Genomic DNA, 17,874 nt, shown 5'->3' with positions numbered 1-17,874 from the left:
TGATCATATAAGCACATTTAACACAATTATAACAATATAACACATTTGAGTTGCTCTTTAATATAATCTTATGTTTCAGTCTGGTAAAGCTACACACTAGCACAGGTATTACTGTGAAGGTAGTTTGTATGTGTGACTTACATTCTTTTTAGTCAGTTGGCCTTCACAATGGGACTGGAATTAATCTAATCATTTGAAAGCTTTAAGAGAAAAAAATACTGAGGTTTTCTAGAGAAATAATTCTCCACTAATCAGGAATTCTCTCTAAGTAGATATTTCTCAAAAGAAAAACTACAAATAGCCCAAAAATATATGAAACATTTCTCAGAATTAACCAGTAAAAAAGGTAAATTGAAACCACTGTGAGATACCATCGCAACTAGTCAAAATTATAAACGTTAAAATTGAACAGATGCTGCTAAGCATGCCAGGAAAAAAGTGAATTATTTTGTACTCTTGGTGATAATGTAAATTATGATAGCCATAATGGAGAAAAGTATGGAGTCGCCTCAAAACTGGAGCTTATTCTATTTTACAGAATATCATTTTGGGTATATATTCAAAAGAGATGAATTCAACATAGAAAAGTTTCAGAAACACATCCACATTTACTGTTGTACTATAAACAATAGTCAGTGTATAAAATTAACCTAGGTGCCCAACAGTGGAAAGGTGGATAAATAAATATAGCATTTAAGCACAATGTACTATTCATCCACAAAGAAAAGTAATCCTAGTATCTGCAGCATGATAGATGCAAATTAGATGACATTACATCAAGTGAATTAATCCAAACACAGGAAGATAAGTAACACATGTTCTCTGTCACATATGGAAGCTGAAAGAAATATACCTGAGTATAGATTAATGATTGCTATATATTTGACCCAGATAGGGGAATGCTGAACAAAAGGAAGCAGGATTTGATTCGTGCACACTGTATGCATTTGTTGAAACAAAACACCAAAACTAATTAATATAATTTATTTATACATGAAAGTAGAAACAATACATTTTTTAAAACATTTAAAATATGTTGAGTTTCTGATCTGCTGTTTAGGTGTGCAGAGTCCAGATGTGTCAGATGCCACAATCATATATGCAGGATATTCAAAATATCTGTGTCTGTCATTCCATTTTTTCTCTCTGGAGAGAAAACAGCATGTCTATTTATGCAGATGGTCATGGATGTACATCAATGTAATAGGAATAAAAGTTTATTTCTTGCATATAGATATGCAATTTTCCAGACCTCATTGTTTTAGAGACAATTCTTGTTGTGCATATTTACTAGTCATTAGTGATCTATAATGTTTATACATGTGGGTCTATTGTTGCATTTCATTTTCTTTCATTGATGTCTTTCTAGAGTTATCACATTATCTGGATTATTGACATCTTGTAATATGGAAGTGAAATGATATGATTTTTACAACCTCTTCAATTTAAATGTTTTGACTATTGTAGATCTTCTGTATTACTATATGAAAATTAAAATCAGCCCCTAATTTCTGTTTTAAAAACACTCTGAAATTTTTAGCTTCCTTTCACTGAATCTGTTAAGATACTTAGGAAGAATATTCACTTTTCTGAATATTAATCAGCATTTCATGTTTCTATTTATTTTGAGCATCATTTTACTTTTGTCAGTTCATACTTTTTAAGTCTATTTCTTTTTCTTTCTTTATTTCCTTCTTTCTTTTTTTCTTTCATCACTTTACAGCATGATCGTAGCCCCCTCCCTCCTTTCCTCACAGCCCTACCCTCCCCCAACTCCCCCTCTTGAAAGAAGGGGAAATCCTCAAGGGGTACCAATCTCCCTGGCACCTCCAGTTGCAGCAAGGCTAAGAGCATCCTCTCCCACTGGGGACTGACAAGGCAGCCAAGCTAGAGGAAAGGGGTTCAGTGGCAGGCAACAGAGTCAGAGACAGCCCCTTGCTCCCATTGTTAGGGGACCCACATGATGACTAAGCTGCACATCTGCTACATATGTGTAGGAACTCTAGGTCAGGTCCAAGCATGTTCTTTGATTGGTGGTTCCGTTTTTGTGAGCTCCCATGGGCCCAGGTTAACTGACTCTGTAGGTTTTCGTGACCACTCAGGCTCCCTCTATCCTTCCTCCCACATTTCCACAGAACTCCCTAAGTTTGGTCTGTTGTTTGGCTGTGGGTCTCTGCATTTGTTTCCATGAGATATAAGTTGAAGCCTCTCAGAAGACATTTATGCTAGGCTCCTGTCTGTAAGCATAGCAGAGCATCATTATAGTGACAGGGGTTGGCTTTCTCCAATGGGTGGGCCTCAAGTTGGGCAAGTCATTGGTTTGCCATTCCCTCAATCTCTGCTCCATTTTTATCTCTACACTTCTTGTAAGTAAGACATATTTTGGGTCAAAAGTTTTATGGGTGGGTTGGTTTCCCCCTCCCTCCGCTGGGAGTCCCACCTGTCTACAGGCTCCTTAACCCTCACTGCTGCAGTCTCACCTAGGTTCATTCCCATAGACTCCTGAGACACTGCCCTGTCCTAGAGATGCCCCCCAACCAATTTCCATTCTCTCCCCCTGTCTTCTTTTAGATTTAGTGTGTCCAGTTTTAGTTGAGGTCTTTAATAGGGTTGGCTTTGAATTTTGAGCAGGATTAACTGTACCCAAGAAAACATAGGAAATAAATAATTCTACACCAGCAAAAACAAAAGAAGGTAAGAAAATACAAACATATACATCACTCATTTCCTCAACAAAATCACAGAGACTAACCGACGGTGTCTGTATGAGTGTGTGTGTGCGCGTGTGCGTGTGAGTATGTATAAAATATGTTAATGCCTATTTAGATTTCAGGGTAAAGCTAAGTTTGTACAGAAATGCCACTCTAGAAAGAAGTGCCTTAGATCATCCAGCTGTGTTCTACATGTGCTACAGCCAGTTTATATAAATGAGCCACTCTTATACATTTCCATCCACATGAAAGGACTTGGGGGAGCTTGGAGCCACTTTATAAGATTCCCAGAGCCTCTTTTCATAGTCAAGAAAGCTGAAATCCAGAGGGAAGAATCCCAAAGAATGCAGCTGCACCCCTTGTCCCCATAAGGAAAGCATGGAAGCTTGGTGTGATTATTGGAACCTATTCCTACCCATGACGTTTCCCTAGACTCCCTCCATGGAACAAATTTCAGGGTTGGCACAGACAGTTAAAGCAGGACCTGAAGGTTCACATGTGAAGTACCGCTCTGGACAGAGGGTCCCTAAACACCACAGCTGCACTCCTGTGGTAAACAGTGGACCAAGCCAGCCAACACGTATGAATCGACCTTTGAGACTTGTACCCCCTGGGACCCAGGAATCAAAGGCCTTGCATGCTTTATATGCTTAGGGATGAAAAAAGGCCTGCCCTGCTTGCAGCGTGAAGCAGGACCTGAGAGGGCATTGTGAAAGCCAAAGCTCTGGTCTGCATAGACTATTATAGCATAGGCCAGGACTGCGGCTTCCACTAAACGAAGGCTCATATTTGCAAACGGGCCCTTACCCCTTCCTGTCCATGGATTCTGAGCACAGGTGCCTTCAGGGGTTTTGGCTTTTTTAGTCAACATGGAAGCTGGGAGTAGGTAATCATGCTACCTCGTATCTTTTTGAGAGCTCTGCACCAAACGGGGGTGCAAATGTGGTAATGAAGCTATACCCAAGCATTCTTAGCTGCGTAGAAGGACTTGGGCTACGAAGAACTCTTTTGTGAGGTTTCTGGAGCCTAGAGGCTGCCTCAGCACTGACCTGTACAAATGAGCCCATCCGCACTCTTCAACATGGTGGGACTCGCGGAATTCTGAAGCATTTCGGGGGATTTCTGAAATACAGACTGCCACATGGAACCTTCAGAGTTCAGGTGAGAGTTTAGGATTGACTAGAAAAGCTGCTTTCCAACATAATGCTCTCCAAAGAATGCAGATTCATCACCGAGGTCTACCTAGAATGCAGTGGGGTAGACATGAGGGAATGAGCTCCATGCCCCTTGGTGACTCGGGTGACTCTGACCATAGGCAACACGCCATTTCGGGGATTCCCAGAAATGAGCGACCATGTGACGGTTTTAGTCTGGATAAAAGCTAGGGAGTCCCTAACGGAAGCTGGATTCAGGACGGACAGGCCCAGACAGTTAAGCTAGATGTGTGTCCTTTGGGGTGTCCTCTACCAAATGGGAACCAACTCGCTGGAGTGAGCCGGTACCCAGCTTTCCATATCCGGGGACTTGAGTGCCTGCCTTGGGGGCCCTGCTGTGAGGTTCCTGGAGGTTGAAGGACAGCCCAGCACTGACCTGTGGGAATGACCCCTCCCCAGCTGTCTATGTATGGAGACATGGGAGCCCCAGAGATGTTGAGTGAGCTTCCCTGCAGTTAAAGAGGCCACAGGGCTGATTTGTGAGAAAGTGCTCCTCCTCAGGGTCCCACCCAGAAGGGAGGCAGAAGGGGGTGGGGACTCGGCGCCATTTGATGAGATTCCAGAAGGAAGGCAGAAGGGGGCAGGGACTCGGCGCCATTTCATGAGATTCCTGAAGGGAAGCAGAAGGTGGCAGGGACTCGGGGACATTTAGTGAGATTTCAGAAGGGAGGCAGAAGGGGGAGGGGGACTTGGGGCCATTTCATGAGATTCCAGAAAAAGGCCGGGACTTGGGGACATTTCATGAGGTTACAGAAGGGAAGAAGAAGGGGGCAGGGACTCGGGGCCATTTCGTGAGATTCCAGAAGAGAGGCAGAAGGGGGCGGGGACTTAGGGCCATTTCGTGAGATTCCGGAAGGGAGGCAGAAGGGGGCGGGGACTCGGGGCCATTTCGTGAGATTCCGGAAGGGAGGCAGAAGGGGGCAGGGACTCGGGGCCATTTCGTGAGATTCCGAAAGGGAGGCAGAAGGAGGCAGGGACTCGGGGCCATTTCGTGAGATTCCGGAAGGGAGGCAGAAGGGGGTGGGGACTCGGGGCCATTCCGTGAGATTCCAGAAGGGAGGCAGAAGGTGACAGGGACTGAGGACCATTTCGTGAGATTCCGGAAGGGAGGCAGAAGGGGTTGGGGACTCGGGGCCATTTCGTGAGATTCCGGAAGGGAGGCAGAAGGGGGCGGGGACTCGGGGCCATTTCGTGAGATTCCGGAAGGCAGGCAGAAGGGGGTAGGGACTCGGGGCCATTTCGTGAGATTCCGGAAGGGAGACAGAAGGGGGCAGGGACTAGGGGCCATTTCGTGAGATTCCGGAAGGGAGGCAGAAGGTGGCGGGGACTCGGGGCCATTTTGTGAGATTCCGGAAGGGAGGTAGAAGGGGGCGGAGACTGGGGGCCATTTCGTGAGATTTCGGGGGGCGGGGACTTGGGGCCATTTTGTGAGGTTCCCGGAGCAGTGGGGACTCGGTGCCATTTCGTGAGCTTCCAGGGCAGCAGAGACTCGGTGCCATTTTGTGAGGTTCCCAGAACAGCGGGGTCAGGGACTGGGCACCATTTCTTGAGATTCCCTGAGCGATTGGGGCAGGGACTCCACGCCAGTTAATGGGGATCCTGGAAGGGAGGCAGAAGGGGGCGGGGACTCGGGGCCATTTCGTGAGATTCCGGAAGGGAGGCAGAAGGGGGCGGGGACTCGGGGCCATTTCGTGAGATTCCAAAAGGGAGGCAGAAGGGGGTGGGGAGTAGGGGCCATTCGTGAGATTTCAGGGGGCGGGGACTTGGGGCCATTTTGTGAGGTTCCTGGAGCAGTGGGGACTCGGTGCCATTTCGTGAGCTTCCAGGGCAGCAGAGACTCGGTACCATTTTGTGAGGTTCCCAGAACAGCGGGGTCAGGGGCTGGGCACCATTTCTTGAGATTCCCTGAGCGATTGGGGCTGGGACTCCGCGCCAGTTAAGGGGGACCCTGGAAGGGAGGAAGAAGGGGACGGGGACTTGGGGCCATTTAGTGAGATTTCAGAAGGGAGGCAGAAGGGGGAGGGGGACTTGGGGCCATTTCATGAGGTTACAGAAGGGAAGAAGAAGGGGGCAGGGACTGGGGGCCATTTCGTGAGATTCCGGAAGGGAGGCAAAAGGTGGCAGGGACTCGGGGCCATTTCGTGAGATTCCGGAAGGGAGGCAGAAGGTGGCAAGGACTCGGGGCCATTTCGTGAGATTCCGGAAGGGAGGCAGAAGGGGGCGGGGACTCGGGGCCATTTTGTGAGGTTCCTGGAGCAGTGGGGACTCCGTGCCATTTCGTGAGCTTCCAGGGCAGCAGAGACTCGGTACCATTTTGTGAGGTTCCCAAAACAGCGGGGTTAGGGGCTGGGCACCATTTCTTGACATTCCCTGAGCGATTGGGGCAGGGACTCCACGCCAGTTAAGGGGGATCCTGGAAGGGAGGCAGAAGGGGACTGGGAGTCGGGGCCATTTTGTGAGATTCCAAAAGGGAGGCAGAAGGGGGCGGGGACTCGGGGCCATTTCGTGAGATTTCGGGGGGCGGGGACTTGGGGCCATTTTGTGAGGTTCCCGGAGCAGTGGGGACTCGATGCCATTTCGTGAGCTTCCAGGGCAGCGGAGACTCGGTGCCATTTGGTGAGGTTACCAAAACAGTGGGGTCAGGGACTGGGCACCATTACTTGAGATTCGCGGAGCGGTGGGGGCGGGGACCCCGCACCAGTTCGTGAGGTTCCCTTATGGGAGGCACAAGGGAAGGGGACTCGCCGCCATTCGGTGAGATTTCAGGAGCCCTGGGGATTCTCTGCCATTTCATGAGAGAGGCCACAAGGGTGGCATAGGCAGCAGCAGACAGTTGGGATGAGAGAATAGGGCAGAGTTCAAAGCCTTTTGGGATAGATGGACCCCCCAAATATTTCAATTTCTTCTCTGAGGTCGGCCTAGCTCCAAGTGGGGGTGCTCCTTTGGGAATGAGCCCCGTGCCCCTTGATTTGAGGGAACTGTGTTCCGTTGTTACATTCAGGCCTTCTGTGAGGGAGAGCTGGAATATCTTGAAGGGTGGAAATCACTCTTAAGAGTGGACTGTGGAATCTCTGCTTGGGAGAGAGACTCGCCCCCCTCCCCCACCCCCCCACCCACCCCCACACATACAGAGTGGATTGCAGAAACTTAGCTTGGGACAGAGACCCACCCCCAACACACACACACACAGTGGACTAGAGATGCTCTGCTTAGGACACACACAAACACACACATACTGCAAAGCACATACATACAGAGTGAACTGCGGAAGCTCTGCTTGGGACAGAGACCCCCACACACAGGCATGCACGCACGCACACTATAGGGTTTGTAATGTGAGCTGAACCAAATAGGGGCCCACATGTCAGGATGAGCCCCTACCCCTCCCTCTCCAGTGACTCCAGTGACATAGGCGCCACTTTGCTTCCCAGAAATGAGGGACCATGTGCAGGTTTTAGTCAGGACAAAAGTCGGGGAGTCGGTGATGGGAGCAGGATTCAGGATGGACAGGCCCAGACAGTTAACCTAGATTTGTGTCCTTTTGACAGGCCTGCACCGACCTGGCGGCAGCTGACGTGGTGGAGCGAGCCTGTACCCAAGTTTCTGCTTCTGAGGACCTGGAGGGCTCTCAGCCTTATTGTAAGATTCCTTGAGTTTAAAGGACACCTCAGTGCCAACTTGTGGGAAATGGCCCCACTGCACCCTTCCACATCCTGCGTACTGAGGAGACACACACTGTAGGCACCGTTTCAGAGGTTCTCTGAAATGAGGGACCGTGGGACATTTTTAAATACAGATAGGAGCTGAGAGTGCTTTCTCAAGTCTCTGATGGGGTGGAAGACCAGATACTGTAGTTTTACGATGCAGCTTAAGATGTTTTTAGGTCTAGATAGACGTTTTAAGTTGATAATGACGAGATGTGATGGAGATTGATTTCCATTCAGAATTTAAGACACAGCAAGATAGGAAAAGATGCTGTCTTGAAGGTTGCCAAATTCAAATAACCGAAACACCATGAATGTAACATTTTTATAATTCCTGGTTGTTTCATGGTTCTTCTGGCTGTATCTAGTTTATTGTATATATATGTAATAATATAAATGTATATGTAGAAAGGGGAAAAATAACAATAATTTTAAAAAGCTAGTTCCTAGATGGTTAGTCCCAGACACCCTAGATACCTTGTGTCATTTTGAGATCTTGAACCAAATGTGGGCGCACTTCTGGGTATGAGCCTGTATCCAAGCTTCTGCCTATGGGGGCATCCAGGACTAAGCACCATTTTTGAGATTCCTCAGAGAGGGCCACTCCAAAACTTTGTGAGTCTAGGTGAGAGATTAAGGGGGGAAGGGGCGGCAGAAAAGTCTCTTTCAGAATATATGGACCCCAAATAATGCAGTTTTGGCCCTTTGGTTAGCAGGGCATCCAGTGGGTCCAACTTTGGGGACTGCGAACAGGAGCCATTTTAAGAGGTTCCCAGAAAGAGCTTTTCATCCCCTCCAGGGAGGAAGTAAGACCTGAGAGTAGATAAGGAAACTTCCAGTCCGGAAGTGTCCCCAGAGTATTATAACTGTGCCCTATGGTCATATTGCTACACCAAACAGGGGCCTGGTTGCAGGAATCAGACCTTTATCCAGTCAATCAGAGTGAAGAAGAAGTGATTTTTCTAGGTCCCGTTAGCCTGGGTGGTGGCTTCACATTCAGTCTGTGTAGACAGAGGGTGGACTGCCAAGGCCCCACTCTATCTAGAGCAGTGGTTTTCAGTCTGGCTTGTGACCCTTAAGCAGGTGTGTGTGTGTGTGTGTGTGTGTGTGTGTGTGTGTGTGTGTAATATCAGATATCTGGTATACCAGATATTTATATTATGATTTGTAACAGTAGCAAAATTATAGTTATGGAGTGGCAACAAAAGTAATTTCATGGTTGAAAGTCCCCACAACATGAGGAACGGTATTAACATTATGGGTCTCAACATTATGAAGGTTAAGAAACACTGACCTAGTGGGTATCCAAATGATAATTCAGCAGATCCACTTGGAGGAATGAGCGTGTTTCCCTCTCTGTCTGGCACGGAATGCATAGGAGCCCTTGAGGAGATCCCCGAAGAGGAGGGGATCTGTAAGACCAGATCAAAGCTGGGATTTGGTTCCTGGTGATAGACACCCCATAAGGACAGGGTCACATAATCAAGCAGCAGTGTGCCCTTTTGAGAGTCTTGCAGCAAAACCGGGTTGGTTTGTAGGAGTGAGCCTCTCCATCTGTAAGGGGTGACGTGGAGGACTCAGATCCATTTTGTGCCACTCCTCGAGGTGAGAGAAGGTCTCAGTTCTCACTGGAGGGAATGAGGACCTCCCGTACTTCCGCATCCGCATCCAGGTGCTCAGGGATTAACTTTGAGGCGTTTTTTCCCAGGTTCCTGGAGGGACAAATACCCTTATGAAGCTTTCAGGGTTCAGGTGAGAGCTGAGAGTAGAATACACAGCCCCTTTCACAATAGAGGGTCCTCGGGTAAAACAGCTTTGCCTCTGTTGTCAACTGGGCACCAAACTGTGGCCTCTTAAAGGAGTCAGCCCCTTGCCAAGCCCCACTGTCATCCTGTGGGGACTGTATGGATGCCATTTTGAGAGGCCGCTGCGTGAGGGAGGGCTTGATCACTTTCTGACTCAAGTGTGAGCTGATGCCGGACTGCAGGTGCTCTCCTCCACATAGACAGCCCCCATGTACCCAGCTGCAGCCTTTTCACTGAGCTGTGATGAATAGGAGCCCTTACTCGTAGCACTGTTCCCATGTCTCACCCTTATATCTCCACGCAGAGACTTGCAGGGCATAAAACATTTTCTTTCTGGAACTTTAAGGCTTCCTTACCTTCAGAGCTAAGGGAGTTCAGGATGGCTTACAGCCTCTCCTTCTGCGTACATGGTCCCCAGATAATGCAGGTTCACTAAATGAGGGTCTTTCTCAGAACAAATGCAAGTGTGGGAGTTGGTATTTCCTGCGGGGCTTGATTGCTTTGAGTCAGGGTGAAAGGTGAGGATGGATTGTAGAAGGCTCCAAAGGATTCAGCTCTATGCCCTTTGTACCCATCTGCAGCACAAGGACAGGCAACTTGTAGGAATTAGCCTTCTCTGGTTTGTGCCTTTGAGATCTGGAAGCCAGGGTATGGAGAGAGGCCTCAGTGGTTAAAAGCGCTTGCTGATCCTGCAGGTTCAATTCCAAGCCCCCACATGCTGGTTCACAACTTCCATTCCAGGAGATGTGTTGCACATAAAATACACATGCAGTCAAAACATTAATACACATAAATTTAAAAAAGAAGTATTCTGGGAGTCAGATGAACAAAGAGGATCAGCTGGGCTGTGTGGGAGGCCAGGGTGAAAACTTTGGTGTGCCTTCTGAAGCCCTGCTCCCGATGGAGGCACCCCAAATAATTCGTTCAACCCTGCCCATTTTGTCCCAAGTGAATGAAGTGAGCCAAATCAAGAAGACTGAGCTTCAAGTTAGACAACGGCCCAGTGTAAAGTAGGGAATATAAGTCCCCCCGCAGGATGAGGAGATTTTGGTAACGGATAGCCCCTGGAAAAGAGACCTTTTTTCCTTTTTTTTTTTTTTTTAACAAATATTAATATATTTAATTTTAAATATAATCAGTACAAACCATGTAAGCATATATAGCATAGTACACATTTATTATTTTATTAAAGCACATGTATGTATATGTTTGGATTAATTGTATATGTGACTTATAACAGATATTTTTCATGAGACCTTTTTCTTTAAGGGCGCAGGCCCTGGTCAGTTTATCATGCTTCAGTGGATGGCCACATTCTAAACAATATTACATTACATTACAAACTGGTCTCAATGGGTTAAAAAATATGATTGCAAGCATTAGTGGGTATAGAAGGAATTGGAACTATGAAGATTCAGGGGAAGGGTTGCATATGATTAAAATGCAATGTACAGATTTATCCAAGAGTTAATAAAATAGTTTTAAAAGACGATTGTGCTCTCCAGGTACTCTTGGAATCAAGGGGAGAGTTTATGGTGAGGAACCCCAAATCCATACCCCTCTGTTGTCCATTCTGCATGAAATGGGGTGGTGTGTGCTGGGAGGAATAAGCCTCCATCCTCCAAAGGGACTCTGATTTGGATAACTTTTCGGAAGTAGTTGGGGTGGAGAAGGCCCAGGCACCATGAAGTGAGCCCAGGCTCCATATAGTAAGACTCTGAGGGCAAGTCGAAGAGCTGCTACGTTAGGTCACTCACCTGTACATTGGTAAGTAGTCCTGCACTACATGCGGCTTGGCTCATCAGGTGAGTGGCCGGTTTCCACCCCAGTAGATCCAAGGTCAGAGCCTTTCTCTGAGGTCCTTGGATACATTAACAGTCAAGGTGAAATTCCAAGGATTGGCTGAGGACAGCAAACCCTGTATAGTCAGTCAGGCCCTACATAATCCAGTGTTGCCGTTGCTGTTCTGTCCTGCTCTGGTAAGCCTTATGAAGCCCCACCCACAGGTATAGGGACATGTTTTATTATCACGTCTGTCTTCTCTCCAAGGAAGGTGAGCCTGTCCAGTGAAGGATATTATCAGAGCAGCGGAGGAGGCACATCAAGGTTGCCCTAGGAGGTTCTCAGCATTTGTAAGCAATCTAGGTGAGTTACCATAGTGATAACTAAAGGTGTGAAAAAGCACAGCCCCTCCCACAAGACGAGACGGAATAATAGCTAGCCTTCCCCACTAATGTTGCCAGAAGACGCCTGGTTGTGTGGGTCCTGTGTCTGTCTCCCCTGTATGCTTCACCATTTGTGCTGGGGCTTCTTTAGGGGGTGATGACTTTGTCCTAGGGGTGATTTCAGGTCAGGAGAGGGAACTGCTTGCGGTGAACAGATGGAGGAGTCCCAGGATCAGCCACATCCCAGATGTGGACTGCTGCAGGCTCTGTGTGCCCACAGCACAGAAAGAAGGGCTGAACAGCCTGGCCGTGTTCTGAGGACAACACGGGGGAACACCAAGGGGCATGGTGACTTCTCTCCCTTGGGCAGGAAGGTGGGAGTCTTTGGCGGGATGAGGTGTATTGTGTCATCTGGACATAAGGAGAGATGTCAGGAAGGACAAGTCCGATGAGTTGACCCTCAGGTGGACTTAGGAAATCTCGACCTCAACAGAGTTGAGCCCAGCAGCACAGCCCACGCAGACGTGAAGGGACGCGGCACCAGCTCGGCTATCAAGGAGGTAAGAAACTTGACCAGAGTGCGGACCCTAGTTAAAAACAGGGGTTCCCAGGACCGTGTAAGGTCCAGGTAAGGACCACCAGTGGAGCAGTGAAGGAAATCCCTGTCGTGGGCCCCACAAACACTCCTCACATACCTGATCCCCACAGTCCTGGTTAGGGCTGTCTCTCAGTCTGAGGACCGTGTCTTGGTTGCAGATCAGTGGTTTCAGGGAGCTGAAAGACCTGATAAAGGGGAGTTTGACTGGAGTCATCAGAGGGAAGATCTCAGGAGTGCCGGGACTCAAGGTGAGGACTAAAGGGGTCCCACCCTCTAAACACGTGTGACAACCTGCCCTCCTCTGAGCTGTGTGAGAACCCAGGGAGCAGAGATGAATCCCCTCACCTCATGTCCTCTTCCCTTTGTCTCTCAGAAATAGGCTCTTGGCTTAGAGAAGCTAGCCTCAGACCATCAGAGGACGCCGTTCAGTCCCTGCCACTTACCAAGGTGAGTGTCAGGCACGTCACCCATTCCAGGACACGTGGAGTACACTGAATTCGGGCCACCACTTGCAATTGAAACTGAACAGATACGAAGCGCTCTCAATCCCCTCTGTTCTGTGTCAGAGAGGTGACTACCCAAGAGTCCCCTGCGGGCCAGCAGAAGCGCGCTGTCCAGCCCTTGACGGGAACCCTGAGGGCCCAGAGTGAGCATAGAAGGCCCCGTTATTCCCCACAGTCCACCTTACCCTTCCTAGCTTAAAACTCAGTTTTCAACTAGAGCTTTGCAGCTTTGGAATGTTGTCAGTATCTCCAGGGGACAAGTCTTGGCCTGGGACTGTCTTCAGTTCCTATACAAGGGCAAAGCCATGTAGCCTCAGAATTTTCAGGAAGTGTATATCAAGGGTACCAACAGCCTAGATTATAGACACTCCACATTTCCTGGTCCCAAATATTTTGATGGCAGTTCCGAGGTCTCGAGCTCTGCGACTTGGCTGTACCCCAAATAGCTGGGTCACATTCTCTTTGGGGCTTTTACGGTTCTAGGGCTGCTAAGACTCGTTGTGACCCTAGAGCATCACTTCAGAGAAATCAAATAACAGGACTTTTTGAGGGCTGTGAGAGAGTGGATGCCAGCAGAGTCCACTCACCCTCTCTCTTTCCTCACCAGGCCTGTGAATCCTCACTGCTGTGACTGGGACACTCTCCTGCCTCCTGTTACCAAGGAAAGTCACAATGGACGATGCCCAGGATACTCATCACTCCAACCTCCCAGACAGTCCTCAGGCCCAGTGGGAATTAGACAGTGCCCAGGCCACCATGGCTGCAGCAGGGGAGGAGGAAGTCACCATCTCAGAGGAGGTGTACAGTGGTGGAATACCAGGTTCTCCCCAGAGTCCTCAGGGAGCCCCCTCTCCCCCTGTGGAAGTGGAAATGGCTTCCATTCCTGGGCTCCCATCTGATGAGGCTTTCATGGAGCAAGTACAAGAGGTGCGAAACATACTGTCAATGCTGCACAGTGCACAGAACATAAAAGCGTATGACTTGGTGCACTTTCTGATTTCCAAATATGAAATGAAGGAGCTCACTAGCAAGGGGGAGATGCTGGAAGCTATTGGCAGGGAGTATGAGGACTACTACCCTCTGATCTTTAGTAAGGCCTCTGAGTGCTTAAAGCTGGTCTTTGGCATTGACCTGATACAAGTGGACCCTGCTGTCCATACCTATGCCCTTGCCATTGCCCTGGGGCTCACCTATGATGGGATGCTCACTCCTGTCGTGGGCATGCCCAAGACAGGCCTCCTGATAGTTATACTGGGTATCATTTTCATGCAGGGAAACCGGGTCCGTGAGGAGATGATCTGGAACACGCTAAAAAACATAGGGTTGCCCAGTGAGAGCGGTCCTTACCTATGTGAGGATCCCAGGAAGCTCATCTTTGGGGATTTTGTGCAGGAAGGCTACCTGGAATACTTGCAGGTGCCTGGTAGTGATCCTCCTTCCTATGAGTTCCTGTGGGGCCCAAGGGCCCGCCTTGAAACCACCAAGATGAAAGTCTTGGAGTTTTTTGGCAGCATAACTAGGACCCATCCCCGAGAATACGGTGAGAAATACGCAGAGGCCTTGATAGAGGAGATAGAGAGGACCCAGGCCTGGATCGCCGGGCGGATGGCACTTCTGGCTCTGACCCGCTCACGCTCTCGTGCACGGGCAGGGCAGTCATCCAGGTACCACGCCATCTGAGAGCTGGTGGGAGGAGCTGGGAACCATTGTAGTTGTAGTATTCTCTTGATGGGACTTGGGTTCTTGGTATTCCAAAATGTTAACACTCTTACCAGAAGATCCATTAGTTTTAAGTCTTTCATCTGAGAGCTGGTGGGAGGAGCTGGGAACCATTGTAGTTGTAGTATTCTGTTGATGGGACTTGGGTTCTTGCTATTCCAAAATGTTAACACTCTTACCAGAAGATCCATTAGTTTTAAGTCGTTAGTAATACGTGTACTGTTGTTGATCCGGTTTTGGAGAATTTTACTATTTTGAAAACAAGTGAGAATGACTTAAGTCCTAATTTGTAACATGTCACAGATACCAGTGACATTGAAATTGGAATTTCCTGGACAATGGGAAAGAAAGAACTTGGCATTAATATGAGCAAGAATAAAGTTGTTTTTTTTATTGTCTTACAATGTTTAGTCTCACATTCTTGTGAACTAATTACAATCAAAACTAAAAAAAATTGAGTGGAACTTCCTTACCCCCAAACCTTCACTGAGTACCTATTCTTTGCAGAGTTCCTTATTAGCAGTGGGGCATGGCAGAAGCCAGATCTCTCCTCACCCATGGAAAAGTAAGATAAGAGCATAAGCCAGGGCTGTGGTTTTCTGTACAGAGTGTAAGGACAGGATCCACGGCCCTGTCGATACAGCTAGAGGTTCTTTCAGACCAGAAGCAGTAGAATAAGAGGCTTGCAAAGGGGCCTTCTGGGGCAAGCAGCCCAGTGTCAGTACTGTAAACCACAGCAGTTTGAGAGTCATGTGGACATGGTAGCTCACAAGGTCTATAAGCCCTGATCCAGGGGATCTGATCCCAATATCTGACCCTGGGGTTCAGGGACACGTGAGGTGCACAAGTAAACAACGCACCCGTTCACTTACGAGTGGCTATTAGCTGTTAAGCAAGTGAGAATCAAGCTGTAATCCACAGGCCCAGAGAGATTAGGTAAAGAGGAGGGCTCTCGGGGTGGGGTGGGGTCACATGGACCTCCCTGGGAAGGAGAAACAGAATACATCTTGCAGGTGGAGTCAGCCTAGGTGGGGACAGAAACAGGAGGGGTGTGGAGGGAGGGATCACAGGGAGAGACAGCTGGAACTGGGGAGCATTTTGGAGGGTAGAAACCTAGTGCAGTGGAAACGTCCTGGAACCTACGAAGGTGACTCCTAGTAATGGAGGATATGAAGTCTGAAGTGGCCATCTTTTGTAGCCAGGCAAAGCTTCCAGTGGTGGCACTGGGTTGCATTTGGTTCAGTTTTTTGTTTGTTTATTTTGTTTTTTGGGGTATTTTTGTTTTGTTGTTGTTTTTGGTTTGGGGTTCCATGGAGATACCCAAACAATCCAGGCTGATGCTAGGACAGAGAGCTGCCTTCAGCAAACTGATAGTGGGGTCCCATTGCCAAGGACCACATCCTAGCAGAATGGCTAAGATAAAGAATTTCAAGTGACAGCACATGCTGTAAAGTATGTGGAGAAAGGGTAACACTCCTCTATTGCTGGTGAGAGTGCACACTGGTACAATCACGTTGCTAATCCGTCTGGTGATTTCTCAGAAAATTTGGAATAGTACAACTGTAAGACTCAGCCTTACTACTACTTGGCATATATATACCTGAAAGATGCTCCACCACACTACAAAGACATTTGCTCAACTATGCTCATAACTGCCTTAGTCATAATAGACAGAATCTAGAAATAACCTAGATGTCCATAAACTGAAGAATGAATAAAGAATCTGGTACATTTACACAATGGAATATTATTCAGCTATTAAAGCCAAGGAAATATTGAAATTTGCAGGCAAATGGATGGAACTCGAAGAGATCATGCTGTTAGGTAACCCAGAACCAGAAAGACATGCATGGTACAAACTCACCTATAAGTGGATATGGGCCCAACATTAGATGTCCTCTGAGTTAATCCACCTAGTGGGTATCTGGAACTCACTGCTGGACTCTGGGCAGAGTGCTGAGAGTGGTATGGAAGAATGAGGGGAAGGAAGGACCCAGGATGTTCAGGAGCCCCACAAGGAGGCCATCAAGACTGGCAGACCTGGATCCAGGGAAGTTGCACAAAATGTTATACCAACCAATGAAAATACAGATAACCTAGACCCCCTGTTCAAATCTAGCCAATGGACAGCTCCTTCTCCACAGTTGTGGGCAGAGCAGGAACTGCCTCTGACATGATCTCTGGTGCCCTCAGTTTGGTCATTTCTACTTGGTGGGGAGGCCTGGCAGCACACAGATGAAGGGGAAGTAGGCTATCCTGATGAGACCTTATAGCCTGTGGTCACTGACCATATCATTGGGGATATTTATTCTTCAAGCCAAATGGTATTTTAAAGATGTCAATGCTATTAAAAAGACTGTTACCGTGTTTCTTGCACTGTATCCTATGTAACCCCCATTATCTTAAGAAGGAAATCCATGCCATCTTAGTGAGTTTTCTTCAGTTGTGCAAATGCCAGTACTTTAGGACAACCCTCTATCTCAGACAAGTAGCTGTGATCAATATAGGTCAGCTGCAATAGCCACAGAATGGCTGGCTCCAGGTAATGCCAAGAACTCAGAAGCCACAGGAAGAAGTCTGAGGCAGAAATACCATTGGAACCTATTTAAGAAAGATGTGCAAAGCTAGCCCTTATCTGAAAAGGTGAAATAACTAGCCACAGGCATTCTACATTTAGTGTTCCAATCTCATGCAACTGAATACTACTTGGCACTGCTTATTGTGATATCTTTATCAAGACGATATCTTTAGCATGGCTCAGTTGTCAGTCATCACATGAAGACTCATTCTATTACATAGTGTGGTTCAATGTAGCCCCACTGAGCATAGGAAATTATTTTCCAGTCCCCAGTAGGACCCAGGATATTTTCCAGGTCTTGCATACAGGACAGAGTTTTATGAACCACTACAGTGAATAAAAGATGTTGCTTATCCTGGATTATATATGAGTACATCCATCATATAGATAGGAAGAATTTGTGAAGGAGGTTGAGTGTCTGGATGGCTTCTGGTCCACTCATCCAACAGGCTTGCCCACAGAGACTTCATAACAGAAATGATGCTTAGAATTCTCAGTCCTAGCCTTGTACCCTGTACTTGCTTCATTTCTTCCTCTATATCTTTCCCATTGTACTAGACTCTGAACACACGGCTGAGTGGAAGGGAGCCTGGGGATTCCCTAGATGGCTTTTGCCACATGGTTTCTATCTAGAGCCGTGAAACGCTCTTCACTCACTGAAGTTTTCCTGTCCTTTCTCTTACTTAGGCTCTTGGATATGGTTTTTACAGAATATATATTATTCAAAAATGTCACTCAGGCTATACATTGATTAAAGGACCAGTCCATTAGTGCTGGTGCATGCCTTTAATTCCAGCACTCAGGGAGGTAGAGGCAGGCAGATCTCTGTGAGTGGTCTACAAAGCAAGTCCAGGACAGCCAAGGATACACAGAGAAA

At 47.6% G+C, this 17,874-nt stretch overlaps 1 protein-coding gene across 8 annotated transcripts; it reads left to right on the top strand.

Moving 5' to 3' along the window:
* The first annotated feature begins 5,331 nt into the window (after positions 1-5,331).
* On the top strand, positions 5,332-14,429 carry LOC311601777 (melanoma-associated antigen 10-like). Of its 8 annotated transcripts, XM_084789509.1 has the most exons (8): positions 5,332-5,427; positions 7,474-7,564; positions 9,338-9,381; positions 11,484-11,579; positions 12,093-12,159; positions 12,356-12,445; positions 12,571-12,644; positions 13,308-14,429. In XM_084789509.1, the coding sequence occupies exon 8, from the start codon at positions 13,373-13,375 to the stop codon at positions 14,378-14,380; it is 1,008 nt and encodes a 335-aa protein (XP_084645635.1). In that variant the 5' UTR covers positions 5,332-5,427; positions 7,474-7,564; positions 9,338-9,381; positions 11,484-11,579; positions 12,093-12,159; positions 12,356-12,445; positions 12,571-12,644; positions 13,308-13,372; the 3' UTR covers positions 14,381-14,429. The 8 variants fall into 8 exon arrangements, with proteins under 8 accessions (XP_084645635.1, XP_084645630.1, XP_084645634.1 ...); XM_084789504.1 differs by lacking the exon at positions 9,338-9,381; XM_084789508.1 differs by lacking the exon at positions 9,338-9,381 and having other exon boundaries at positions 5,372-5,432.
* The last annotated feature ends 3,445 nt before the right edge of the window (positions 14,430-17,874 follow it).

This window comes from Acomys minous (genome assembly GCF_964271855.1).
Source record: "Acomys minous genome assembly, chromosome: 7".
Lineage (NCBI taxonomy): Eukaryota > Metazoa > Chordata > Mammalia > Rodentia > Muridae > Acomys > Acomys minous.
Note: the sequence above shows the minus strand (reverse complement) of the source record. Positions and strands in the feature narration are given on the sequence as shown.

What these genes read in the sequence shown, in the direction of transcription:
- LOC311601777 (XM_084789504.1), top strand. Translation starts at nt 13,373, where the DNA reads ATGGACGATGCCCAGGATACTCATCACTCCAACCTCCCAGACAGTCCT.